Here is a 27,002-nt window from a genome sequence, read left to right on the forward strand (position 1 = left end):
CTCTTCATTCAAAGCCAACTCTTGTTAACCTCCTGTGCGCTGTAGCGCGCGCGCCAGCTTAGGCAAGCTCTTGCTGAGGCTAGACCGCATTTCAAGGGGGCGGCGAGGAGGGACGTATTCCACTGTCTAGGAGTTGTTTTAGGGAGGTCGTGTCTTTCGTGTCTGTATTGGTACAGGGTAGAAAGCCTTATTAAATCTTTGGAAGATTTAAATATGGGCCCACGCCTTTTGCCCGGAAAGAGGCAAGTGAGGCACGGGAGAGGATCCACGAAGTTGTCCAGCCATCTTAGGCAGCATTGCTCCTTTTTCTTTGCACATCTAGGGATATAGCGAGGGGAAGGGACAAATCGCCTCCTGGGACCACCCCCCCTACCCTCACCCCCCCTACCCTCACCCCCCCTTTACAGAACCTCAGATGGCGAGCTCGATGCCCACCTTGGGGTTGGCCCCTGTCCTTTTCTGCCCCACACCTTCGTTCTGGGCGAACGAAGGCCATAGTCTCAAAGACGAAGTAATGAGGTGGTTGCGGCCCATACAAAGCACTTCTGTTCCCGAACCCTCAGGTGGGGTGGGGGAGGGGAGAGGCAGGTGCGCGCCCTTGGAATCGTGGGAGCCGCCGCCGCGCCCCGCCCCGGCTCCGGGGCTCTGAGAATGCCAGCCAGTTCCATTTTTCCCAGCCGCTGGTCAGAGGGTGGGGACAGCGAGTCCAACAGCTTGGCCGGTTTGTCGATGGTCGCCGCCAAGGGGCCGCGCAGCGTTGGGGGCGAGAACTTGCCTACTGGGGGTGGCAGAGGGCGTACAGCGCCCTTTGTGGTACTGGATTGTGCAGAAGGTCATCCCAGACTGGGCAGAAACAAGCCGCGAGCATCCCAGGGACACCCGCTGACCCAGCCTGGGGCTCCCGCCCTCCCTATCCTGTCTTCATCTGAGGCGCAGCGTCTCCTGGCGGCCAGATCTGGAATCGCGGCAGGGGAGACCCTCCTTCCCTAAGCAGACAAACTTCGAGGCGCACTCCCAAGACCTCACTTTTATTGCAGTTCTGCAGAGACAGGCTGTGCGCACCTCCCTCAGCTCCGTCCAGCTCCCAGACACTCCCCAACCCCCAGGTGCCACTGCGTGGGCGGATCCCCAGGGTGCTGCTCGACAGTAAGTGGAGGTGCCCAGTGTCGGTGTCTTAAGACTCCTGCTCCGTAGCGTCCAGGCCCCAGCTCCTTCAGTCACCGCGGGGGACTCCAGGGGTCGGGTCTGCCTGTTGAAGTCCTAAGTCCAGGTTGGAGGCAGCGGAGCCTCAGGAGAGGTCAGAGGTAGAGCGAGGACACTGCTGGGGGCGGCGGCGCAGGCCTGGGGTGCGGGAGGCCGAGAAAAAAGGTCAGAGGTCCCCCCAGACCACTCGCCCCACCAGCCCATCCTCAGCGCCCCTCCTCCCCTACCTGGAGGGTACCACTGGGGGCGGGATTCCAGCTCCAGGGCCAGGCAGGTCAGACGAAGGGCGCTGGCCCTGAGGGTCAGCAGGCAGTGGTTTTCTCGGGGGTGGGGGCTTGGTGGGCCCCTGAGACTGAGAGAGAGAAGGCAGGAGGCCAGCTTGGGAGGGGGTATCATGTTGCCCACCTCCCACACACTGGTGCTGGGGAACACCAGCTTGAGGGGCGGCACCAGAGGACACCTTAGTCTGCAAACAAACCTGTCACCATTAAAGATGCCACTGGGGTATGTGCCCTTAGGCACAGGGGGCATCTTACTACTAGCACCACTGGCAAGGCTACCAGCACCACAGCCCTGGGTGGGGGGAGAGGCTGTGCCCTTCTCTCCCCCCACTGTTACCTTCGGGTACCTCACCACCGGGTCAGCGGGCAGAGGGCGGTTGGGGGGATTGGGTCGGTCAGCCAGCTCAGCCTGAACAGAGAGAGGGGCAGTGACTATGAGAGCACAGCCAGGAGCAGTGGGCATGCAGTGGGTCTCCCGAGGGGTTCAGGTCAACATGCAAAGTCAGCCAGGGGGCAGGAGAGAACGGGGGCATGCGCATGGGGCTTGAGTGCATGCCAGTAGATGCCTTAGGGGAGAAAGGTGTGGGTCACCTGTGGTGTCCCTGGCAGACTGCAGTCCCACCACTGACCACCAGATGGTGGTAGAAACCAAGGCAGGAGGCTCACCCTTTGCTACTTCTGGGGAGTGTCTGAAGGCTGAGGGGCACCCTGGTCCCCTAGTGAAAAGCGCCACTGGCAGGGAACAGGGAGGAGAATTGCAGTTGGGCACCAAGCCTCCCACCTGCCCTGGGCCAGGGCAGGGCCTGGCCCAGATTTACCTGGAGTCTCTTGGGCACAGGGTCAGGAGGCAGCGGCCTGGAGGGAGGGGCCGGGAAGCCAAGGGCACTAGCCTGCTGAAAGAGCAGGAAGAGCAGACAGGCAGAGTGGGGGTGGGGGGGTGGGAGAGGGAGCAGAGAGATAGATGTGGGCAGAGAGGTGTTAGTGCTCAGGGATGGGCAGCCAGGGGCCCGGGGGCAGTGGGGGCTGTGCATGCGGTTATTCAATTTCATGCAGAGGGGGTGACAAGTGGTGGAGTGGGCGTGCAGACCACCTCCACACACACTCTTCTGTCATCAGATCCAGAGGGCTCAGGGCAGGGGCACTCACCAGCCCTTCTACACATGGTGACCAGGGCCTCATCAGGTCCTGGCACACTGAAGGCCACTCTGAGCACCACCCCCTCCATGCCCTCCAGGGGGCATCACTGCTGGGAGCACAGGTAGACCCACCTTTCAAAGCCACCGGCTAGGCCAGCTCAAAGAGCACAGCTCTCCCTCCTCTAGGTGACTGCCCCTCCCCAGTCCAGGCTGGACTCTGCTTCTCAGCCTGCAGCCAGGGGACGGGAGGGGAGGGCTGGCCCTGACTCCTCTGACTGACTCTTGGGCAATGCAAGTCTTTCTCTGAGTCTAGAGCCTCCAATACCCACCCCCACCCCCCACCCCAGGGCCCAAGCTGGATGCCTGGCCAGGATGGGCCCTCTCTCCTCTGGCATGCAGACGTACCTTGGCACCTGGCATCAGCAGAGCCCTCTGCGGGGGTCCTGGACGTTCGGGGGGACCAGACTGGGCTGCCCTGAGCATGGAGAAAGGCAAGGAGAGAGAGGACCCAGCCTCAGACCCTGTTCTCCACCCATTTGCAGCCTTTGAGTGGGGTTAACCCTTTGTGGCCCCTTGGAGCACGGTGCAGGCCAAATCAGAAGTGGGAAGGGGAAGCTGATCAGCCTGAGGGAGGGCCCCACTTACCCAGCACTGGGGTTCCTGGAGAGAAATGATCTTAGCACCCCAGCTTCCCCACTTGGGTCTACATGTGAGGTGAAGAGTTACGGGGCACATGTAGGGAAGGGAGATGTGTGTGGGGTGTGGTCTGGAGGGCTTGTGTTCAGAATCAGGTGTCAGGGGCTGCCCAGGGGCGGGGGTGGGGCTCCAGAGCTGTTGTCCTTAACAGAGCTGTGGAGAAAGCTGGTAGCAGGGAGGCTGGTACCTGTATTGGCAGCTGGGTCCCTTAAGCTGGCAGAGTCGCTGGCGCAGGCGGGCACGGTGCCAGTAGCTGGCACCAAGCAGCACCAGGACCAGCAACAACAGGAGGCTGAGCGGCAGCCCTGTGGTCAGGGAGCTGTTTGCTGTGGGTGAAGGCAGGTTTGAAGGTGGGCAGGGCTGAGAACTCTACATCCAGGAAGAGGTGGGGGGGGCAGGGAGTGAGGTCAGGTGATCAGAGAAGGTGAAGGGGTCAGGGGTCACAGAGAGTCAGGGAACCAGCAGCGAAGGGGTCAGAAAAAGAGGGGCAGTGAAGGATGCCCTCTCAGCTGCCCCTGTCCCCCACCTCATGCTACCTCTGATGTGGGTGGTGCAGTCTGGGGGCGCCCAACCCTCCTCACAGTGGCAGTGTCTGTTGCTGTCGCAGACCTAGGAGGTACAGGTTGAACAGTGAGGAGCTGTGCCCTCCGGGGCCGTGTTTCCCTGTCCCCAGCTTTTCAAGATCTCAGATGTCCACAACTGGAAGGCGTGCTGAGAATGATAGTGTGGAGGGCGCCAGCGTTCTGGAGAGAGAGAGTCTTTATCTGTGCCAGAGAAAATTAGATTGAACTCACATTGTGAGTGCCTTCTATCTGCCAGGCACTGTGCTAGAAGCTTTCATACTCATCTCATGTGCCCCCAGGGGGTGGGTACTATTATTATGCCCGTTAGTTAGAGGAGGAAACTGAGCTCAGAGAGGTTAATAACCTGCCCTGGATCCAACAGTTAAGATGTGGTAGAGCACAGATTAGAACCCAGGTGTGTCTGTTTCCAAAGCCCACCATTCTTTTCCTTCCCAGAGGCTCCCTGCTCCCCTTTCATCTCCCCCCATGCCAACTCACCCCATGCCCATGGCATTTGCTTCGACATTCCTGTGTTCCCAGGATCTCCACCGGTTGGCATTGATGGTTGATGCACACCTGCCCGATGGTGAGAGGAGGGCAAAGATCACCTTCTCAAGAGCTTTACTGGCACTGGGAGGCCAACATAAACGAAGCCCACCCCGCTTTTACAGATGGGGAAACCAAGGCTCAGAGGATGATGGGACTCTGCTCCATCTGAAGTGAGAATCTGAACTCCCCTCAGAGTCTGCACCTTCTTCACCGGTGGCTAGTGAGGCCTGGGCGCTGCCTGCAGCAGTCCAGATATCCCTCCCCACCTGGTACTGCCCACCTAGGCTGCTCACCAGGCCGGGGCCACAGGCTGTGCCAGGCAGAGTCAGCAGGGGCTGGGCCACGTCGTTGCCCAGGTCCAGGTGTACCCAGCTGCAGTTCAATTTCAGCTGGGTCCCGTTGGCTTCCAGCATCTCCCAGTGAAGATCCCGGGCTGAGCCCAGCAGAGGCTGGGCCCTCCCTCCCTGGCACTGGAGCTGCCCACAAATGGCATCTCTGGGGTTAGGGAGGAGGTGTAGGGTAAGTGGGGCGGAGCCAAGACTCCCACAAACCCAGAGGAGGAGCCAGGTTCCCTCACTTACCTAGGGGCACAGGACACATAGCTGCCATCAGGCCTGCGCCCACAGCTCCCAAAGGCGTCCCCCCGAGTGTTGGCAGTAAGGAGGCAAAGTGGCGCGGCGGGCTGGGCCCCGGGCCCCCAGAGAGCCTGGCACTGCTGGGCATAGGAGGTACAGCGTCCTTGCATGCACACAGCCTGTCCACCAGCACACGGCTCACCGTCCCCCAGGCTGACATCAGGGGGGCACTGGGAGCTGTCTCCTGGGCAGAACTCGGGCAAGTCACAGTCACCTCTGGTAGAGCGGCACTGCCAGCCAGCCGGGCGCAGCTGTGGAGGGTGGGTAAGCATCAGTGTGGGTGCTGGGCAAGTCCAGCCAGGCCCTGGGAGTCAGAATGACCTTTTCCACACTGGCCCCTGGCAGGTGGGCTCTGGGTGGCCAGTCCAGTCTGTGCCCACCTGGCAATTTTGACAACAGAGTCCATCGGACGCGCACTGTGCCCCTGGCCTCAGCTGGCAGGTGAAGTAATCACAGCAAGGATCAGTGCAGTCCTATGGGCGAGGGCACAGAGGGACCGAGCGTCGGAGCAGGCTGGGCCTGAGAGCCTGCCCTAACCCCCTCCCAGAGCCTGAACCCAAAAGGATGCACACAGCAAATGAAAGCCAGAGCCCAACAATCTATGTGCAGTCCCCACAGACAGGGAGGTGGGGAGAGGGGTTCCTGAGGCTTGGAGATGGCTGATGAGCCAGGGTGAGGGCACAGAAGTGAGTGGGGCAAGGCTCTGGGTGAGGGGCTCACATCGGGGAAGCCACAGTCACACTGCTCGCCGGGCTCCACCAACATATTTCCGCAGACACTGGCCATCGAGGGCAGACCGGAGAGCCGTTCAAAGAGGCAGCTGCCCATTCCACCCAGGAGGGCTTTTTCCAGGGCCTGTCGGCTGCAGTTGCTGAAGTTCAGGCCTGGCAGGAAGCTGGCGATGGCAGCAAGGAAGGTTGGGGCTGCGGATGGCTCCCTGCCCCCTGCCCCCTGCCCTCTCCATCCTGCAGTTACTCACTCTGTCGAGGCCTCCATGATGCAGCTCTTGGCTGGGGCTGGACCTGGACAGGGGCAGCTGTTCCCAGGTGAGTCATGGCCCAGGCCTAGGCTGTGGCCCAACTCGTGGGCTATTGAGGAGGCAACTCCCAGGATGCTTGTGGAGTGGTCCTGTCATTGGGGAGGGGATACCCCAGGTCCAGCACCAGCCTGACTGCTCCTCTTCTCTCCTCATCTGACCTCTTGGGCACTGAGCAAGCACCGCCTCCCTCCTTAAGTGCTTCTAAAGTAGGAGGAGAGCCCAGGCCTGGGTGGCAGGAAACCTGGGTTCTAGCTCACCTCTGTTACCCCTCTCTAACTATATGGCCCTGGGAGAGCACCTTTGTTCTTTGGGCCTCAGCTACCTCCTCCTTCCCCAAGAAATGGGAAGAGCTCATAGGTGAAGACACTAATGAGCTGGCCACAGGTGAGGGTATCCTGACAGCAGAGGCCACGTCATGCACCCCCGCCCTCTATACCCTCAGCTTTGGGGTTGGTAACTTTGCTGGGGGTTTCAGTGAATACATGGTACCACACTGGGGAGGAGCTGAACGGGAATGGGGAGGAGACATGGAAATAGCTCACCATGTTCACACCTCCTGAGAATTCAGGAGAACAGATGGAGTTCTGAATGGCCATGCCCACCATGGGCCCAGAGAATGAAGTGGCACTGCGGGATTGAGAGGGCAAAGGTTAGGGCCCAAAGCCAAGGTGGCCAGAGCTTCAGGGCCTCAGGTAGGGAGTTGGGATGTGAAATTTGCCAGTCCGGGGCAGAGCTGGGCCCCGCTGGCTGAGCCTGGGGGGTCTTACGTCACCAGCTGGGCACTGTCGTGGGGCAACCGAGGCAGCAGGTCTGTCCGGCGCCAGCGGAGGAAGCTGTCTAGTGTGAGACCTGGGTGCTGGCTTATCTCTATCAGGTCACGCTGGGTCCAGGCCTCCAGGCCCACTAGCGCCACCCGGACATTCAGAGGCCTGAAGAACTGAAAGAGAACTGGGGCTCAGGAGAGGGGTTCCCGTGGTCGGGGGCCATAAGAATGCTGCTGGGTCCGATACTCACTGTGTCCAGGAGGAGGGCCACTTCCAGGGTGCGGTTCAGCAGGCTCTGGAAGTCCCGGTACCTCTGGACCTGTGGGTCAAGAGAGGTGACCGTGAAAGGCAGCAGGGCAGGCAGAGGTCAGGGAAGGACTTGCAGGGGCCAGCAAGCTCACCTCGGAATGGTCAGCCACAATCACCAGCTCAACAATCTTGGTCTCCGTCACCACGTCCCGCCTCCACTGTGGACAAGAGGAAGGCGCATCAGGCACACCCACCGCTCACCGCCGGCAGCCGCGCAGGGCTGACCGGGCTGTGTCCACACCCGCTCTGTGTGGTCAAACAAGAGCGTGAAGAACCCATTTCACAGAGAACCACTGAGAACCTGAGAGGCTAGGGACCTGCCCAAGATAGACAAACAATAGGTTTAGAAGCTGGGAGTAGAGCCCTGCTTTTCTGGCTTCAAATTCAGTGCTTTTTCCAAATAAAAAATAATAATAATAGACAACACCATCAAATACTTAATGTATGCCAGGCAGAGTTCTAAGCATTTACACATATATATGTATGTATATAGATTTATTTAATCTTCACAGTAATCCTATAAGGTAAGTAGTTTTATTATCCCCAATGAATAAATGAGGAAATTGGCTTCTTATTTCTTTATGATCAGTAACTATGTATTTGCTATATCCAAGTGAGAGCTCTCTGCATTAGGGTCATAAGACAGATGAGGAGTTTGAGTCAAGTACCTGCATCCAAATCCTGGATATACCATTTATTAGTTGAATGGCCTTGGCCAAGTCACTTAACCTCTCTGAGACAGTTTTCTCACTAAAATAGAGCTACGGATAGCACCTACCTCCCAGGGTTGCTGGGATCAGTAAAGGAGATAATGTTCATAAAGTGCCTGGTACTGGGAAATTGCTCCATTAGCAGGAGCAGTTGTTACTGTGAACAAATAGCTCTGAGGGCCCGGGGGCCAGCCCTGGGGACAATAGAAGCCCAGCCCTCCTGCCATTCATCCTCACCCGGAGAAGGTGACGCTGTCCCAGGGGGTGCTCTGGTGGAGCCTGAGTGGGCACAGATGCAGGCCAGCTCAGGGCACAAGTGTGGCCTGGCAGGAGGAGGTCTTGGAGCCGGGAGATAACAGGGGGACCCCGAAGGTCCCCAGGCCCCAGCTCCAGGGAGTAGCTTCTCTCTGGGGACAGGATCACCAAGCCCCTATGCAAAGATGCAGGAAGTCAGAAAACTTTTCAGCTCCATGCTTCGTTTACGCTCACTCTCTCCACCTTCATGGAATCGACCCCTTGTACCTGAGCCCGGAGCAGGTGCAGACAGAGACCCAGGAGTCGGCATGGCCCTGCACTCTTCCCTGGTAGCAGCAGTTCTCCTACAGCAGAGAAACATGAGTGCCAACGTGAAGGCCAGGCCAAGGTTTGAGCCCAGGAGGCTAGCCTGTGGGTGAGGATAGGCAGTGTCCTCCCATTCTCCAGGGATGGCACCTTCCAGTCGCCCCTTTCCTTCTTCCCTCGGGCCAGAAACAGGGCACGAGATGACCTGACTCACCAGAGTGTGTCCCTCACTGACCACCCGGGTGCCATCAGGCTGGTACCACACCAGGGTTGGGCGGCCTGAGACTAGCTCCCTGTGGAATGAAGAAGAAGGAGGGCAGTGCTCCCAGAGTGGTGCAGTGACAGCCTGAGACCTGGAGGTGGTAGAGGGGTGGCTGGGGGCTGGGCAATCCCCGCAAGCTTCCTGCTTCCCCTGGAGACAGCAGAGTATGGTGGTTGGGCCACAAACTCTGTCAGGCTATCTGGGTTCCAATCTAGTTTTCACCACCCACTAGCTGTGTGACCTTGGGAGAGTTATTTAACCTCTCTGTGCCTTGACTTCTTCATATATGAGGCCAATAATAATACATAATAGTATCTACCTTATAGAGTTGTTACGAGGATTTAATGAGTTCAAGCTCTTAGTACCTGGTACATCGTAGATGCTATATAAGTTGTTAGCCATGTTATTGTTAATGTTACCACTATCATTATTACCTATTCTGTAGCAGCTCCAGGATATGACTCTCACCATCCAATTCCAATTTGATCCGCAAAGCCTCAGGCAGACTGGTCTGTGGGCACCAGAGGGCATGTCACCTCCCTGGCCCTGTCTGAAACTCCTGTCTTCTCTAACCAGAAAACCTCAGGCCCTTAGGAGAGCACCAATGATTAGATCATTGGTGGGGGGATCCTGAGGGAGGGGCCAGGAAGCCCTGCCTGGCCTGGGGTATTGTTCTGGGGGGTTGTGTGGGGAGGTCAAGGAAGGTATCCGAGCCGCCCCTTCTCGGCTTCCTGCCCAGAGAGGAAGCATCATGGAGGACCCAGTGCAGGCCCCAGCCCTTCCTCTGACTCAGCTTTAGAATTGGGAGGGGAGGGTGTTTGGTGAGGCCCTGACCCTCTCCAAGTCTCCCCACTGAAAAAGCTGACAACATGAGACCAAGAAAGCAAGTCTGGCCTCAGAATTTCCCATTGGAGATGGAAGGGTTGGGTGGGGCTGAGGCAGACAGATGTGTGTGCAGAGGGGAGAGCGAGATAAGTGAAGCCAGGTGCTGGGGTGCGGAGCGAGAGGCAGCCAGACCTGGGATGGCCATGCTACAGTGAGGTCCATTCACCCACTCCTCAGCCAGTCTTTGCCTGGAGACACCTGATTATTCAGGGTGGTGGGTGGTGCGGGTGTATTTCTTTATTCGAGGGGAGAGAGAGGCTCACCTGAAGCACCTCTGCTAGGCTGAGCGTGAGGTTGTCCTGAAGGATCTGGGGCTCCGAAGACCCATTCAGGGCCCTCTCTGGCCTTGCCTGCTTCTCCTCAGTGCCACCTGCAGGGTTCCCAGGACACCCCAAGAGAGTGCTGAGAGAATCAGCACCACAGCTGGGGGTGGCTGGCGCCCTCTGACCCACCTGGCTCCCAGCACATCAAGGCCCTTCTCTGCTTGGAGGACCCCTGCATTGCATGCTGGGACTTAAAGAATGCTAGAGGGAGGGGGCGGGGGCTTCTCTCCAATTTTTCCCTTTCATCCCACCAACCCATCCACAAGTCCCCAAAGAAAGAAGTTCAGTTTGCCCAGTCTGTGCACCACCCCCACCCCACCCCCCGTCCCCCTCAGACCAATCCCAGGTTCTCACAGGGACCCTCCCCCTGTTCCCACCCCCACCCAACCACCTCCCCCCAGGAACGCCCCCTCTCAGGACTGGGCGAAGACTTGTGGCCCGGTGCCCACTCACCCTCCCTTTCCTCACATCAGAGATGCCGGGAACGCCCATTTCTGGGTGAGCATTGCAAACACCCCCCTCCCTAAATACCCCTCATGCCCAGTTAGGCACACCCGCTCCCCACAGCCTCCGCTTCCTCCCGGAGTCCGTCCCCCATCCCCACAATGGCCCTCTCTCCTCCGGACACTCCACCCCCGCCTGCCCTCTCGGCCCCCAGCCCAAGACAGCAGCGGGAAGTGAAAGTTCCAAGGAGGAGTTGGTGTCCCAGCCTCTTTCCTGGCCAATTCTCCCCACTCCTGGCTCCTCCCGGGCCCCCTCCCGTTCAGCCAGCTTTCTGGTGGCATCAGCACCAGGGTGAGGGGTGCCTGGCCGCTCAGGTCTGGGATGGGGGCCAGGAAGTATCCTCTTCGCCAAACCCTAGGAGACGTGCCTACTCGGCGCCCTGGCACCGGGTGGAACGGTCAGCTAGGCCCCAGAGGAGCGAAGACATCAGTCCTGGGGAGCAGAGACCCTCTACCGCGATCCTGAGGGGGCGCTGGGCCAGGCCCTGCGGTGCCTGGTCCCGGAGCCTGAAAGTGTCCGCGGGGACTGTGCAGAGGATGACAGAGTAGGGGGCGCCGGCATCCCTCCTCCTTCCCTCCCCACTCCATCGCCCAGTCTCTGGGCCCTCGGCCCAGGACAGCAGACCAGGGCGGGCTGCACTCTGGTTGGGGTCTCTCAGGGTCTCCGGCCGACCCCAGGACCCCAGTGCTTCCCGACTTCCCTGCGCGTCCTCCCAGTCCGCCCCCCGGCCCACTGCTGGCAGGGTACTCACCTATATCTGGGAGCGGCCGGGAGGGCAGAGGGCTGCCCGCCCCCAGGAGCCCCAGGGCCCAGAGCAGCGCCAGCCGCATGGCAGCAGCGCCTGGGGTCGGGCGAGGGCAGCAGGTGCTGGGCGGAGTGGCGAGGAGCCGCGGCTGCCGGGTCTGCTTCGCTCACCTAGCGGCTCGGCGCAGCCACCAGGCCCCGCCCCGCCCCCTCCCACCCGGCCCAGAGCCAGGCTCCGCCCTCGGAAGGCCCCGCCCCCACAGCGCGCCGGGTCCCAAAGAGGCGTGGACCTAGCCCATGACTCCGACTCCCGCAGGGCCAGCGCTGATCCGCACAGCGGCTTCCCGGCTACTGTGCAAAATGGGAGCCGAGGCCCGGTCCGACCGGCTTGGTAGTCGCGCCTCCACCCGGCCCTGGGTCCCGACGCCTTCCTAGCAGCTTCACTGCCCTCTGGCCTCAAGTCAGCCGCCAGGCTCTGTCGGATCAGGCGGGCCAGTTCCCCCGATTGCCCGGCTCGCCCTCCCGTACCGGACCCCTGCGAAGCGCGGGCAGCAGGCGTGTACAAAGCATTTTATTAAACAGGAAGGAGCGGGTGGGAGAGCCAGCAGGACGCCCCTTCACTCCGCGTAGGTAGCATCGTCGTTGCTGTCGCTGTAGGCGGAGGAGGAGAGCTCCTCGCGGGGTGTGCAGACCGGGCACCGCTGCCGCATGTCGTTCCAGCACGACCGGCAGTACACCGCCTCGCAATCCGGCGTAGGGCACACGTAGGACTCGGGCGTCTCGGGTGCCTGGCACACCACGCATCGCCTGCGCAGCCAGGGGCGCAAGAGGGGCAGGCAGCGGCGGTGCAGGATGTCCGCCAGGTGGCGGCGCTGTTGGGAGGCAAAGGGGGTTTAGAGCCTGTTAGCGCTTCTTGTCTGAAGTCTCAACCCCTGACTATGCCCACATGTTGGAGGAAGCTGGATTGGGCAAAGAAGACCCCTGGAGGGCGAGGGTGCTATGCAAGTGGGTCCTAGAGAGCCTCCCTCACTCCGTGATGGAGAGTGGGAGGATGAAGCCTCGATTCTCTCCCAGCCAGTAACAGCAACTACCATCATCACGTTACCATAAATCGCCTTATTTGATTCTCACCGTGGGGCTGAGAAGTGAGTAGGGCAGATAAGACTATCACTATTGTGTTCCCCCCCACTTTACAGATTAGAAAGATGAATCTCATAAATGTTAAGTGACTTTCCCAAAGGCACAGACTGAACAATCAAACCTGCCTGGACGCAGGTACCCTGATTCCAAATCACAAGCCTGGCTCATTATGCTCCCTCCCTCTCCCACCCTCTCTCCGCACAATTGCCAGGAATTCTCAGGCCACCTTATCAGATGCTCTTTGCTCAAGAAACTCCAGGGGGGACTTCCCTGGTGGTCCAGTAGTTAAGACTCCGTGCTTCTGACGCAGGGGGCCCAGGTTTGATCTCTGGTCAGGGAACTAGATCCCACATGCCACAACTAAGAGCCTGCGTCCTGCTTCTAAAAGATCCCGCATGCCGCAAAGAAAATCCCGCAGGCAGCAATGGAGATTTCGCGTGCCGCAACTTAGACCCGGCGCAGCCAAATAAATAAATAAATATTAAAAAAAGAAAGAAAGAAAGAAAGAAACTCCAGGGGCTCCACTGCCTGCCAAACAAAGGCAGAACTCCTGGGCTTGGCCTTCTGAGCCTTCCACAGTCTGGTCTCTTTCTAGCCTCTGCTCCAACTTACCCCTCCCTGAACTTCGCATCTTCTGTGCCAGTTTCTCCTTAGACTAGCTCTGGCACTTGGCATTCCCTTTGGACTCTGAGTCTTTGCACATTCTGTTCCCTTAGCTTGGAATGAATGCCCTTCACATTTCTATCTACCCATCAAAATCCAGTTAACTCCATGATCTGGTCATGGAATCATAGTATGTTCATTTTCAGTGAGTTTCTTAGGAGGCTGGATCAAGATGGTGGAATAGAAGGACATGGAGCTCACCTCCTCCTGTAGTATGTTCATTTTTTCATCAGACATTCATTCAGCCCCTACTGTGTGTCATGGGAGTTATGGGATCTAGGCACTGGAGGAAAAAGTTAAGCAAACACAGTCTCTCACTTTTATGAGCTTTGTTAGGGCTGATTAAATAAGAGTGGCTGCCACTTGCTTTTGAAATAGTATTGGGCACTGTACCAAGAAACTGTAAGTAAATTAACTCAATTCAAACAATAACCATGTAAGGCAGATATTGTTGTTATCATCTCTTTTTCAGGCAAGAAAACTGACGCTTGGAGAGGTGATCACTTGCCTAGGATCACACAGTGACAACTAACACACGTATAGAACTTGCTATGCGCCTGCACCATGACAGTGAAACTCATTTAATCCTTACTACAACTAGATGGAGTAGTTAACTCCATTTTACAGAAGGGAAAAACCAAGGCTCAGCATTTAAGTGTGTTCAAGATCACACAATTGTCATCGTAATAAGGAGAGGAGCCAGGATTCAAACCCAGGCTCTCTGGCACCAGAGCCCCACACCTGACCACCACTCTATTACTGATCTCTAGTGAGCAGGCCTTACAGATCTGTCCAAACTCCCCATTCTTCAGAGGAAAAACTGAGGTCCAGTGAAGACCATGGCCAAGGTCACACAGCTTAATGAGGGAGTGTGGACTGGAGCCTGGTTCTTCCGACGGTGTGCTCTTTCTGTACACTGCATGCCCCTTCATGAAGCCTCCCTGATCCCCAGCCCACCTGCTTCCCCTCATCCACCAACTCTCCCACCCCACCCACCGATGGAACTGCACTGAGGTTCTGGTCTGAAGCCCTCTCAGAAGAACCTGTGGTTTTGCCTTGGGTCCCTTGTTTCTGATGAACTCCTCTTGCTCTCCTTTGACCTGATGGTATCAAATCTGATTCCCCTTTTCTGCCTGCTTCCCAATGGTCCACTTAGGATCTCAGGCTGGGCTGAATCCTGGGGCACAGAGATGGACACAGCCTTGACCTCCAGGAGCTGGATGACCAGGGCCCTTGGCATGCATCCCATCAGAACTCACTGAGCATCAGTAGGCCTGGGACCTTGGTGGGGGCTGGGTGGACTGAGGGGAGATGCCCCTCCCCGTCAGTTCTCAGACCCAGCCAGGGGCACAGGCCTGGACTTACAGGAGCCCTCTGCTGTCGCGCCCGCCTCACGATGGTGGCCCTCCTCAGTTGGGTGAAGGCTGCTCTCTTCCTCAGGAGCTCGTTGTAGAGGAAAAGGATCCGCTTCTTCTCACGCTGGGGCCAGGGAGACAGTACAGAGGAGGAAGACATTCCCCAAAGATGGGGCTTGTGGGGAGCTGGGCTCAGGCTGGTGTGTGTGTGCATGTAGGGGTGGAGAGGGCGGGGCGAGGAGCACCTTGGGGAAGTAGAAGGCTGCGATGACCCTCCGGAGCCGGTAGCCGAAAGCTTGGAGCAGGCAGAGACACACTAGCAGGCTGCTTGGTAGTGCAGCCCTCAGATAGGCCCTGGTACTCAGGGGCACGGGCTGGGGCAGGCAGGCTGGCAGAGGAGGCAGGCCTGTCAGGGCTCTGGCCAGGACCGGCCGCGGCTCTGGGTTGAATTCCCCATGCCAGTGGGGTGTGGGTTAAATCTCTGATTACCCTGTTCTCCTCCTGCCTGCCCCTCACCCTGCAGAGCTGTGTTGTCGGTATTATAGCCACTAGGCCCATGAAGCTATTTGCTCAACTTGGCACAGATGTAGAAATTTTCCATCACGGCAGAAAGTTCTGTTGAACAGCACTGCTCCAGAGGGCTGGGACCAGATGGCCCCAAGGCCCCAGCCCTCAGACTCCTCTGACCCAAGCCTGTCATCCTTCAACTCTTCAAGCCTGACCTGATGTTCCCTACTTTAATTTCTCCAATGCAAGCACGCCAATCCCCATCTCGCCACAGCCAAGGCCCAGTCCCCGAACTCTTTGTCTTGGAAAGACCCTGGCCCTCCCAGCCCTCAATTCCTCTGATCCAAACTTTCAGCATCACTCACGCATGTTGTTGGATTCCACCACCATCTCCGAGGAGGTGTTCAGGGCCCCGATGGTATTCCGAAGAAGCCGGGCAAGCATGGAGTCTCCCCCGACTTTCACCTCCAGTTTATGACTGCCTGAAGCCAGGATAGGGGACGTGGTGTGTGTGAGGCGGGGAGTCAGGAAAGAGTTGGAGTTACGGGGATGGGGCAGGTTGGGGACTGGATGTAGGGGAGAGGTCAAGGCATACAAATACTTCTCAACTGCACAGGACTTTCCGTCCCTTCACTGAGTATTAATTCCTCCTTTTGGTAGATATAAAGGGGGGTGAAAAGAGAGACCCCCAGTGATAGCTGTCAGGTTGCAGGGCTGATATTTGACCCTAAGGAGGACAGGGAGGGGCCGAGATGCAGAAGGAGGTGAGGAAATTGGAAGAATTGGAGTGGGGCGGCTGCACAGGGGTGGGAGTTCTCCAGGGGGTTGTCTCTTGGGCCTGGAGCCTGGGGTGGGGACGGGCTCACTGCGGAAGGAGTACTGCACGAAGGAGTGGTGGCGGATGGTGTCGAAGATGGAGTAGAGAGCCCAGTCCAGGCCACACAGCAGTAGTAGCAGCAGCAGCACGGGCAGTGTCTCCGCGAGCTCCCTTATCTGCCCAGGGAGCAGGAGGGGCAGAGCTGGGCAGCGCCTTTGGCCCTGGCATGGAGTCCCCTCTGACGCCTTTGCCCTCCACCCCGCAGATCCCTGCCTCTAGTAGGATCCAGGGGCCTGCCCTCCATGCCATCCTCACCACATTTCTCATTTCTGAGGCCTGGATAGTGGGGTCCCAGGGGAAGATGACGGTTTTCTTCTCGGCTTTGCGGAGCGGCAGCAGAGTCTGCTTGCCCTGGGAAAAATGTCCACACGGTGAGAACACTGAGCGCCCTCTCCCTTTCCCCTCTGCCCTCCTGGAGCGTGAAGCCACACAGGGCGCAGAGCAGGGCACCCTTGGGCAGGGCTGCGCCCACTCACCAGCTTCTTCCTGCGTTCATCGATCTGACAGAAGTAGGTGCTGATGTAGATGTTGTCGAAGCGGATGTCCCCGTTATAGCTGTCCACATAGGAGAAGCACCTGTGGACGAGGGTGTCTCCATCGCCTCCAGGTTCACCCACCCCCAACCATGGGCCTCCCTGATGCACAGTCAGCTGGCCACCCAGCACACACTGAGCACCATCTGCATCCTAGGAGAAGAAGGCTCTGCCCTGCCCTCCAGCAGTCCACGGTCCAGTGAAAGACATGCACATACACACTGGTGAGACGTAACAGAGGTGAGGAGGGGAGGGAGCGTCGTGTAAGTGCATGCGTGTGCCTGGGAGGTAGGGGAAGGTTTCCCAGGCATGGAACTTTCAGGATGAATATCAAGCAGAAGAAACAGCAGGAGCAAAGGCACGGAGACAAGGAAACCCCTCGAGGTTGCAGAAATCACCTGATCCATTGACTCCCACGTTCACCTCTCAAGTCCCTGCCTCTTGGCCGAGCCCTCAAAACATCTCCCGGAGGTCACTTCAAGCAAAACTCGTCTCAAGCATCATTTCCCTTCTCCTCTGACACACCCTTGAGTACGGCGATGTTTTCCGTGTGTGCGTGTGTGTGCCCGCGCAAGTGTAACCCTCCTCTGTGTATCTATCTCCCAAAGTCCCACATAATGATTCAGTTTCCTGAGGAAAAAATGTTAATTGTTGGAAATGTGTTTAAAACTGTAAAAGTACATTAAATAAGCTCTGTAAACTGTGAAACATAAGTTCCAATGCTGTTGGTTCTGGGACCCTGTAAAAATCCACATCTTTGCCTTTAGGATAGAAGTAACTATAAATGCAAAGAAAGACTCTGGGCGCCCCCTTGTGGAGAGACCTAGCGCTGCTGGGCCTGGGCCTCCTGAGTCTGGTCTCCGCCCCTCAGCCAGCTCAGCCCCTTCAGTGAGTGACCTCACCCAGGTTGAAAACCTGGAAGTGGCTTTTGACTCTGTGCCTCCTTCCTTCCCTCCCCAAGCTGGCTCTGAGACCTGCTGCACCTTCCCCCTACCTCCCTCCATCTCAGGCCAACTTCCTGCCACGCCCCACGCCACTCAGGCTCCCTAATCTCTGACCCACCTTGGCCTCCCTGCCTCCAGGCTGTTCCAGTCCACCCTGCAACCTTGCAGCTGGGGGGCAGTTCAGGGCCCTCCTGCAGGGATTTCCAGACTGTTCTGGCCATGCCCACTTCAGCCCAGTCCTCAACCCCAGCCTCCGCCTTCCACATCCCACAAATGCCAGATTCCTGGTTCAAGAGAACACCTTTCCTCTTCTTGACCATAGCTCCCCATCTGCAGCCTTTTGAAGCCCAGTTATGGCCCTTGCAGGGGCCCTCCTCAGCTCCCATACCAGTCCCGAGAGCCAGTCCATAGTACAGCCCTTGAACCATCTCTATTTTGTGGATGCCTCGCCTGCCTCCCCTAGACCCTGAGCTTCTTGAAGGCAGGAATATGGCTCATTGATCTTTGTCCTCCCACAGGGCCCTGGGCACACACATAACCACTCACCTGCAGTCACCCTAAGCCCCACAAACGGGCAGCCAGAGCAGGCGCCCCTGTGGCCGCCCTTGCCCAGCCCCTGCCCATCTCAGGCATTTGGGGGTGGAGACAGGAAATAGAGGGTCCAGAGGTCAGCAGGGAAGCTGAGTGAGGCTCAGGGCAGCCCAGCTGGACGCCAGGCTGGGTGGGGTTGAGGACTTTGGTCCAAATGGAGGGAAAGTAGCAGCCAACGCAGCAGGCGGGAGAAAATGAAAGCAGAGTTGGACGATAAAAATGGCACAAAGTCAGAGCCAAGGGGAATATGAAGGGCAAGAAAAAAAATCAAAAGTCAAAGCTAAAAGTGGAAAAAAAAAAAAGTCAGCATTGGGATAAAGGCCGGAAGGAGGTAGATAAATGAAGACGGTCGCCCTTTTAAGGTGGTGGGAACATGGGTAACGTTTCTTCTGACAAAATGTCCACATTTCCTTTACCTTTGGGTAAACAGCGATCCCAGCTATATAAAAAGGCAAAGTTAAAGGCACAAGAACATTCACATTCAGAGTCGGAGGAGGGCTCTGCAGCTCCGTTCTTAGGGCCTCCCTCAGGGCAGGGCTCCAATCCAGAGTGGAGGAAGGGGCATCTGGGTGGAGGTTCAGGACTCACGCGTGGAGGACGAGCAGGAAGGTGCAGGAGAGCAGCACGTGCAGCAGCCGCAGGACCCACTCGAGCTGGGCCTCCTGGCGTCTCACGTAGTCCCGCACCTCGGTGCTCACGTGTTCCCAGCTCGTGTTGAGGCCCAGCACCCCAGCCCGCTTCTCTTCCTGGTGGACGGGCCCGGGTGCCGACTCAGAGGCCCAGACCCAGCCTCCCAGCCTCTCTGTGGCTTCTCTCCCCTGATGCCCCCACTCCTGTCCCCGGACCTTTGGGAGTTGCCGCTGCCTTCTGTTCGCTGCCCTCCTTGCCACAGTCTTGTACCTGTATGAGCTGACACTTCCTCACACCTGGCCGACCACCCATCCAGAGTCAGGTCCCTGCATGCCGCAGGCGCGGCACCCTCCCTCTCCTGTCACCCAGTCCCAGCACCACTCCTCGTCTCTTCCCCATCCCTCACAGCCAGCCACCTCCCTCCTGTGCCCGCTCCCTTGTTCTTCCTCACGCCCTGTTCCCTGTGCCCTCCTCCCATTCTCCATCTCCCCCCACCCTCACACTGCCCTTCTCCTACCTTGAGGTTAATAGTGGCTGAAAATTCCCCCTCCAGGCCACGAATAGACTGGTTGAGGGAGTCATAGGTCTGCCCAAAGTTGCCTTCCACTGGGATGCGACTACGGCACCAAACTTCCATCACTGGTGGACAGGGGGCCCAGGTGAGGGGTCTCCCTGGGCCCGGCCTCTAGTCCTCCCTTCCCGTGATCCTCTTCATGCTGCTTTTTTGTCTCTCTGCCCATGACTTACTTTCTTTCTTTCTTTCTTTCTTTTTTCTGCGCTATGTGGCTTGTGGAATCTTAGTTCTCTGACCAGGGATTGAACCCGGGCCCTTGGCAGTGGGAGTGCGGAGCCCTAACCACTGAAAGTCCCTGCCCGTGACTTTCTACCACCCTGAGTCTTTCCCCTCTTCACTCTCCTTGAATTCTTTCCCCCGTTTTTTTCACCTGTCTATAACCATACCAAACACTAATTATGATAGCCAGTACTTAATAGAGCAATTCCTCTGTGGGCCAGCTCTGTTACCTGCTTTACATGTGTTATCCCCTTAAATCCTCAAAAACCCCTAATGGCATGAGTACTATCATTATGCCCATCTTTCAGATGAAGAGACGAAGCTGAGAGCCTTGCTGTAAACTCACCTGAGTCACAAAGCTGGTCGGTTGGAAGGGCTGGACCCTGGGGATGCTGTGTCCTCAGAGCTGAAAGCCTGCCCTCCTGAATGCCTTCCTGCCCTACACCTGCCCAGTGGTCCCCAAGGACTCAGATCCCTATCCCTGGTGCTCCCCACCCTCCTGCCACTATGCTGACCCTTGGCAATGCCACAGAAGAACTTGAACTTCATGGGCAGGCAGAGCAGGTGGTTGAGCAGTGGGACCCAGATGCGTTGAGTGCACTCTCTGTGCTTTTGGTCAAACCAGCGGCGGCAGTTTATCATGGCCTTGTTCACCACATCTGCGGGAAGGGGCAATGGGGGGTCTGAGGTCCCCACACCCTGACCCGGAGCCCTGGCCCGGCAGCCCTCCCCGCCCTCTCCTGCCCAGGGATCCCCCCTCACGGGAGCAACGCAGCTTGGTCTTCAGCTCATACATCTTCTGTGTAGAGAGGCGGTGTCTGAAGGCTGAGGCGCGGAGGGTCTCTCTGCCTGGGGCTGTCTCCTCCGAGCCCTCGGCATCCTCGGGCGCGTATCCACTCTCACTGTTCACCTGGACATCCAGTTCCTCAAAGGAGTTGGTGATGTTCTGAGTCTTGGCTTTCAATGACTCTTTGCTGCTCTGGAGTCGGAGGGAGGAAAGGGGTCAGGCACGCGAGCTTAGAGCTTCTGCTGCCAGACAGCCTGTTCTTCCTCTATTAGCCAAGCTTTGGGCTCTTACCTCAAGCCTATAGGGAGCCTAGGCCCAGAGATGGCCTCTCGCCTCAAACTGCCCACTGTTCTTAGTCCTTGGGAGCCCTCTCTCCTCCCCAGGTGCCCCTGCTCCGCTTACGTCCCAGGCTCCCGGCTCCTCCTGAGGCCTCCCATCCCAGGTCCTGGTTAGTCAAGGAAGGGTTCCCCAGGTCCTTGGACCTCACCCCTCATCACCAACCTCTCAGGCCACTGTGCCATCTCAGTGTCCCCGACTCCCAAGCCCCTCAGCCCTTCTCTCCCCAACTCCTCAACTTTCCAATTCTTCCAATCTCCAGTACCCAATTCCCTCCTCCCCTGATCCTCAAAGTTTCCAAACTCCTCAAGGCCAGGGCCCCCAGTTTCCTGACATTCTAGCTCATCTGCCCAGAGTACAACCTACTCAGGTGTTTGGAAGTGTGTGTGTGGTGTGTCCCAGTGGCTGGGGGCGGGGGCTCTCCTGGCATTTAGTGCCCAGGTACCAGGGCACATCCTGCAATGTTTGGGAACAGTTCTGTCAAAAATGCCAGTACCGCCCCCATTGGGAAACTGTAAGTCCAGGGTCCCAGCTCAGGTCACCTAGGCCCTGCGGGGAGAGGGACCCCTAGGCCCTGCCTGTGTAGGGTCCTGACCAGCAGGTCCTTGAACACTGCCCGCAGGGGGGCTGTGGAGACACGCCAGGCCGAGCGGGTGTTGTTGATCTGCAGCTCCACAGTGCAGCCGAGCGATGCTATCACCTCATTGAGGTTGTGCCGCAGGTTGGCCACTGGTCCTGGGGGAAGATGCCCTGGTAGATTATCTCCCTCTAGAGCCAATTAACTTTCTTCAGCCCATCCCTAGCTCCTGCTCTGCGGGCAGTGACCACCTTCTAGAACTGTACACTGATGGGCCTCAGAAGCTGGTGAGAGGTCATCTCATTCAACCCCTGATTTTTTTCTCTGTGTAAACTAAGGTGGCCCAGAGATGTGGAGGAACTCTCTCAGGGACACACAGCAAGTTGGAACAGCTGGGATTAAGACCCCTACTCTTTCTCCTTCACCAGGCCTGGCTCTCAATGGATGGCCCACCCAGGGTCACTGCTTCAGTGTCACTAACTGGTACCCAGGAGCACACACTCACCCTCATAGATGGCGGCCAAGGCGTATCCCAGCACAAAGAGCCGGCCCTCCTTGCCCAGCATCTTGGGTACTAGCAGGAGGCTGGCGCAGCGGATGTGAGGGGAGGTCCCCCAGCCTATGGCCCCCAAGCCTGTCAGGAGAGCCCAGGAGGTGGCGAGGCAGAGTCAGGACGCTAAGCCACCAGGTTTAGCAGAGCACGCACCCCCCACAACTCCCTTCTAGAACCATCACCGTGCCGCCCTTGTCCCACTTACACTGACTCTGATAGGCCTTCTAGGCCACTCATGCATTCATTTATTGAAGAGCCATTTACAGAGTTCGACTGTGTGGCAGCCTGTGGAAGGGCTTGGAGAGATGGCTAGAGATTGAAAAGCCAGGGTCGATGACTGACTTGGTGTGTGTATGAGTGTGTGGGTTTGTGTTAGGGAAGGGGGCCAACACTTCCCTTTTCCAGGCTGGATTCACACTAACCCTAGGTACTGAGGGAGCAGAGAGAGCAAGAGAAAAATTCTGGAAACAGGCACTGGTGCTCAGAGCAGTCAGAAGAGAGGTCACAGCCACCTCAGTATTCCCCGTGCTCTGACACCTACCGCACTCACCATCTCGGTCCCTAATTTTAGCCCTTAATCGTGTACCTCCTGGTATGTTTTAGCAGTTTCACATGTGTCTCCCTGTGGTCTCTGCAGGGAGACAGTGAGCTCCTTGAAGCTCATAATCCAGGGAGAGAGACAGACGGGTAAACAAATGACTGCAACACCAAGTGCTAAGTGCACAGGGAGGTGCTTACAAAGAGCTGTGGGAGCCAAGGAGGGAGCGGGTGTTTCTGCGGGGGCGGGTGGGGCTGGGAAGGCTGGACAAAGGAGGTGATGTGTCAGCTGGGCCTGGAAGATGAGTAAGTGTTGTTAGGCATTCCAGGCCAAAGGAACAGCATAAACTGGTCAGGGAACCTAGAAGATTCCTGTGTGGATAGAGTGTTCTCCCAAGGATCGCCAAAGCAAATCCCAAGTCCTGACTCTTCCCTCCATCTGCACTGCCCTCGTAGAGTCCCCAGCGTCTCTCACTGGGACTAACTAGTCCCCTACTTCCTCTCTTGCTAACCTAAACTTCAATTTTCACAAGGCAGCCAGAGGGATCTTGTAAAAATGTAAATCCGATCATGTCCCTTTTCCGCCTGAAACCGTGCAATGACTTTCCATCTCACTTGGGAACAAATCCAGGCTCTCCTAACACGGTCTACCGACTCCGTGATCTGGCTGGCCCCTGCCTAAGTGATCTCATGCTACTCAGCCTTTCGCCCACCGCGTCCGCTGACGCTGGCCTATTGCTGTTCCTAGAACTTGCCAAGCCCATTCCTCCTCTCAGGTCTTTGCCCTCGCTGTTCCCCCTGCCAGGAGCACTCCTCCTCCTAGTCTTCACCTGGCCGGCTCCACCAGCCTTTTGGCCTTTTGGCCAAGACTCAAGCTGAGGACGATAGTGGACAAATAGTTGTCCTACATTCTGAGGATGATTGTTGACCAAGCATTGCTCTACATTCTAAAGAGAACCCCATGGAACTTGCTGATCCCAGTCTGGGCTTTACCAAAAGAGCAAAACTGGTTTTTCACCCCTCTACCCCAACCAGTCTATACAAAGACAAGACCAGAAATCTGAGTTTTCTGGACGTAGAGAGAAGTGGTGAGAGTAGGCAGACATGGGAGGAGAGTCTGAGGAGAGGATGGGTGTCCACTTCCTCATGCCTAGTGACAGACTCCAAGAGAATCCTTCTGAAGCTGGTGCTGCAAGAAGGGGAACCTGGCTCATCCCTCCCAGCTGGACGTCCGCTGAGCTGCAGAGCCTGGCAGGGCCACCCCAGGGCTGTCACCGGAGCACAGAGAGGGAGGAGAGTTCACGGACGTGCTCAGCAGGGCCTCCCGGGAGTGTCAGGGAAACATGAACGTGGAGAGTGGTACTCGCTTCTCATCATGACAGGGGAGAGGGCAGCTGCAAGGGGCCCTGCTTTCCCAGTTTGGCAGGGCAAGGATGTGTGCATTTCCTCTGGGACAAGCAGACGTGTGGAGGGCAGCAGGCCTCAAGCCATCCCTCTGGGATGGGGACCTTCTGCCTGCTTGGGTGGAGGCATCCAAAAGTAAGAGGCTGCAGGTGGCCTGTAGGAGCTACAGGGAGCTTCATTCGAAGTCAGTCAAAGAGAACTGCCCTCAGCAGGAAACTGGGCACTGTGCGGTCCACACAGAGCCTCCAGCGGGACCATGAATGGGCCCCCTGAGACAGCCAGGATGTGAGCACTCGCCGCACAGAGGCGGTGGAATTCAAACAGTATCGATGACTTCAGACTTTTGTCCCTTTTCCTCTAATTCTTCTAATCCCCTTTCTGACATCAGAAGAACCAGAAGGGGAAGGAAGTGGAGAAAAACAGTGAGTGAGCAGGCCATGCCCCCTTCTCCACCGCGGGACCTCACGCCAGGGATCAGGCCTGAGCTGCGGGGCAAGGGGGCGGTAAGGAGGGAAGATGTTTGAGAATGGACGTGAGATTGAAATCTTGACGTAGACTGGATTGGACCTCTTAAACCCTAAAAACAGTCATAATTACTGAAGCAGGACTAGGTCTTCTAGATTAAAATCACCAGAAAGCTAAGGGTCTGTGTGAGAGGTCATCAGTGGGAGAAAGGTTGGAATACAGTGGTCAGGGAAAAAAGTAGTTTCCTGTTGGTATCCCATAGAGGTAGATCATTCAGTGGACCGGGGATGATGCCATGTCCGAGCCCCTTGCCTGGGACAGTGTTAGGAAGGGACACATGCTGTCGCTCTGACCAAAGAGGTGTGGGGGAAGTTGGCTGGGGGGTTACGGGAAGTTTTCTTTGTTCTTATAAGAGACATGAGGAAGGAATGTTCTGCTCTTTTGACATTCCTGTATGAGGATGTGATGCCTGGATTTGCTGCAGCCATTTCATGACCCGAAGAGGAATGATCTACAGACCAAAGACGGCAGAAGAAAAAAGTCGAAAGGAAGCTGCGTCTTGGTGGGCTTACTGAGCTGCTGAATTATCCAAACTCCAAAACCACTCTACCTTGAAACTTGTTATATGAGATGATAAACTCCCTCTATGGTTAAACCACTTTTAGGTGGGTTTTCTGTTCTTGCGGCCCAACACCTCCTGATACGAGGTCTCCATTCAAATGTCACCTTCTCTGAGAAGCCTTCCCTGACTACTCAAGCTAGCACCCAATCCCTTTCTATCACATCCCCCTGGTTTACTTTTTTCATACCACTTGTCACCATCAGAAATGCTCTTGTTTATTTCTTGTTCATGTGTTGTCTAACTCTCTCCACTAGAATGTAAACTTGAAAGAGAACGTAAACTCTGAAAGAGCTGGGTGTGGGGTCGGGGAGGGGGGAAGTAGTTGAAGGGAATTAAGAGGTACAAAATTCCAGCTATGTAATAAATAAGTCACAGGGATATAATATATAGCATAAAGAATTTGGTCAATATCCCTATTGACCAAAATACGGCCAATATTTTATAATAACTTTAAATGGAGTATAATCTATAAAGATATTGAATCAATATGCTGTACACCTGAAACTAATATAACATTGTAAATTAACTGTACTTCAGTTAAAAAAGAACATGGCCAATAATATTGTAGTAACTTTGTACGAGGACAGATGGTTCCTAGACTTATCGTGGTGATCATTTCATAATGTCTGCAAATGTCAAATCACTGTGTAGTACACCTGGAACTAACATAATATTGTACATCAACTATATGTCAATTAGAAAAAAAAGAAATCATTATAAAAAAAAGAAATCATTAGATTTATATTGTAGCTGTCACTGCACATGTATATATACAAGTATGCACTATATATTACAATGTATGTATGTGTATGTAATATGTGTTATATATTATAAGCTCTAGGAGTGTAAAACTTTTTTTAAAAAGTGCTGGGTGCTTGTCAACCTTGTTCACTGCTGAATCCTTAGCAAGTGCTCAGTTAGTGGTAAATGAATGAATGAGTGAATGAATTGAATTTATCAGAAGCAGCAGGAAACAAGACCAGAGAGGTCAGGAGAGATGGGGATTATGAATGGTGGTGGGGTTTGGACCATATCATGGGGGTAATAGGGAGTCCCTCAGATTGGGGAGACTCTAGCGGGCAAGGACTGTGTCTTCTTCTGTAGACTGGGGGCCTCTTCCCTCCTCTCAAAGCCCAAGACAAGGCTGAGGCTACAAGGGACACTTGGGAACAGAAGAAACAAGTGCAGACTCCTTCCTGGGCACCCAGGGCTGGGCTGTGTCCCTGTCCTTAGCCTGGCACTAACCCACCAAGCTGTACAACGTCACCATCTTCTGATCTTCATAGATGTTCATAGGGTTCACCAGGAGCTGAAAGAGACCTAAGGATACAGGGTCAAGCCAAAGGTCAAAAGATGGGCCCCACCCCTGACCTCTGCTCTATACTCACCTATGGCCAGGAGCCCCCCGGTGCCTGCCCCCAGCAGGAAAGCACTGACCGGAAACTCGCCCCGCTGGCGCCACAGGAATCGGCTACAGGAGACGGGCAGCCCCCAGCTCAGGAACCTCTGCACCGCTGAAAGGTCGAAGAGTTTAGCCCAGCAAGGCCAACATACCACTCTTCCGGCTGGGGCGTGGTTCATTAGGATTAGGGGCTTGCAGTGGGGTAGAGGCCGGGGGAATCTGGATGAGGGTGGCAGGGACTTGGGGGATCCTGAAGGAGGATGAGGGACCCTGGGGAAGTGGGGCAGACATGAGCGAGAGAAGAAGAAAGGGCTAGGCCGGAGGAGGGCACCGGATGAGGGGGTGGAGGCTGGGGGACCCCAAAGTGGGGGAAGGGGCTGGGGTCCTGCAGGAGAGATTGGGTGAGAGGAGTGGGGGCTGGGAGTCGCTGGGAGTCACTGGGAAGGGTCGGGGTCTCTGGTGACTGACTCACTGGTGTGGGGTAGTTTCCTTTTTTGCCCTTTTGCTCCATTCTGATGAGGTCTGATGGCCATAAGTGTGTTCTGGATGAACACTCTCTCATCCCAGAAGTCTCCTCGAAGATGTCCTTGGACGAGAGGTTCTGCTTCTGTCTCCACCGCCTCACCCACAACCTGTCTGGGGTCTGTGTCTTTTAATCCCTCTGCTGTGAAATGTGGAGATTAGAAACCTACCTATCCCTTTGCAACTGGATAAAGAATTCCAAGATACAGCAAAAGCCCTCCGGAACCTTAGAATTCGGTGAGAAATTCTAGGGCCTTTAAGAGCCACAGAACCTGGTGGGCATCGCCTGGAGACAGGGAAACGTTTAGTCTCCGCAGCCATATGCCCAAAGTCATGAAGGATGCGGCGCACCCCTTGGGGGCAGAGGAGCCGAGCATGGCGCGGGCCGTGGTCCGCAGCACGGGGGGCTTTATCCTGGGCTTGTCCTTGGCCACAGCCTATGGGCTCCTGGAGCTGCTGGTGGAAGGGCACAGCCCCTGGGGCTGCCTGGTGGGCACCCTCACTTTGGCCGCCTTCCTTAGTCTGGGCATGGGATTCTCCCGCCAGGTCCGAGTCACCGTCCTCCTGTTGCTGCCCCAGGCCTTCTCCAGTGAGCTTGGC

The 27,002-nt window shown here is 56.5% G+C and overlaps 2 protein-coding genes across 9 annotated transcripts; both read right to left on the bottom strand.

The window, feature by feature from the left end:
- Positions 1-1,012: 1,012 nt before the first annotated feature.
- Positions 1,013-11,364, bottom strand: ADAM15 (ADAM metallopeptidase domain 15). 8 transcript variants are annotated; one of them, XM_082348128.1, is made up of 23 exons: positions 11,172-11,362; positions 9,857-9,963; positions 9,143-9,219; positions 8,661-8,739; positions 8,408-8,484; positions 8,123-8,315; positions 7,268-7,333; positions 7,117-7,185; positions 6,870-7,039; positions 6,645-6,729; positions 6,043-6,191; positions 5,784-5,958; positions 5,444-5,536; positions 5,010-5,314; positions 4,722-4,923; positions 4,378-4,455; positions 3,853-3,925; positions 3,504-3,642; positions 3,026-3,095; positions 2,303-2,374; positions 1,822-1,893; positions 1,431-1,555; positions 1,013-1,341 (listed from the first exon to the last, which is right to left on the bottom strand). In XM_082348128.1, exons 1-23 carry the CDS (start codon positions 11,248-11,250, stop codon positions 1,299-1,301), a joined length of 2,598 nt encoding a protein of 865 aa, XP_082204254.1. In that variant the 5' UTR covers positions 11,251-11,362; the 3' UTR covers positions 1,013-1,298. The 8 variants fall into 8 exon arrangements, with proteins under 8 accessions (XP_082204254.1, XP_082204253.1, XP_082204252.1 ...); XM_082348127.1 differs by having other exon boundaries at positions 2,303-2,377; XM_082348126.1 differs by having other exon boundaries at positions 1,431-1,893; positions 2,303-2,377; positions 11,172-11,363.
- Positions 11,365-11,719: 355 nt separating this feature from the next.
- On the bottom strand, positions 11,720-26,920 carry DCST1 (DC-STAMP domain containing 1). The gene is made up of 16 exons (XM_082366309.1): positions 26,353-26,920; positions 25,867-25,992; positions 25,724-25,798; positions 21,403-21,531; positions 20,916-21,055; positions 19,960-20,176; positions 19,713-19,856; positions 18,922-19,043; positions 18,363-18,520; positions 16,183-16,282; positions 15,962-16,057; positions 15,696-15,822; positions 15,195-15,311; positions 14,568-14,710; positions 14,333-14,446; positions 11,720-12,036 (listed from the first exon to the last, which is right to left on the bottom strand). The coding sequence occupies exons 1-16, from the start codon at positions 26,411-26,413 to the stop codon at positions 11,782-11,784; spliced, it is 2,124 nt and encodes a 707-aa protein (XP_082222435.1). The 5' UTR covers positions 26,414-26,920; the 3' UTR covers positions 11,720-11,781.
- Between the last annotated feature and the right edge of the window lie 82 nt (positions 26,921-27,002).

The sequence above is a fragment of the Balaenoptera borealis genome (assembly GCF_965194805.1).
Source record: "Balaenoptera borealis genome assembly, chromosome: 1".
Classification (NCBI taxonomy): Eukaryota; Metazoa; Chordata; class Mammalia; order Artiodactyla; family Balaenopteridae; genus Balaenoptera; species Balaenoptera borealis.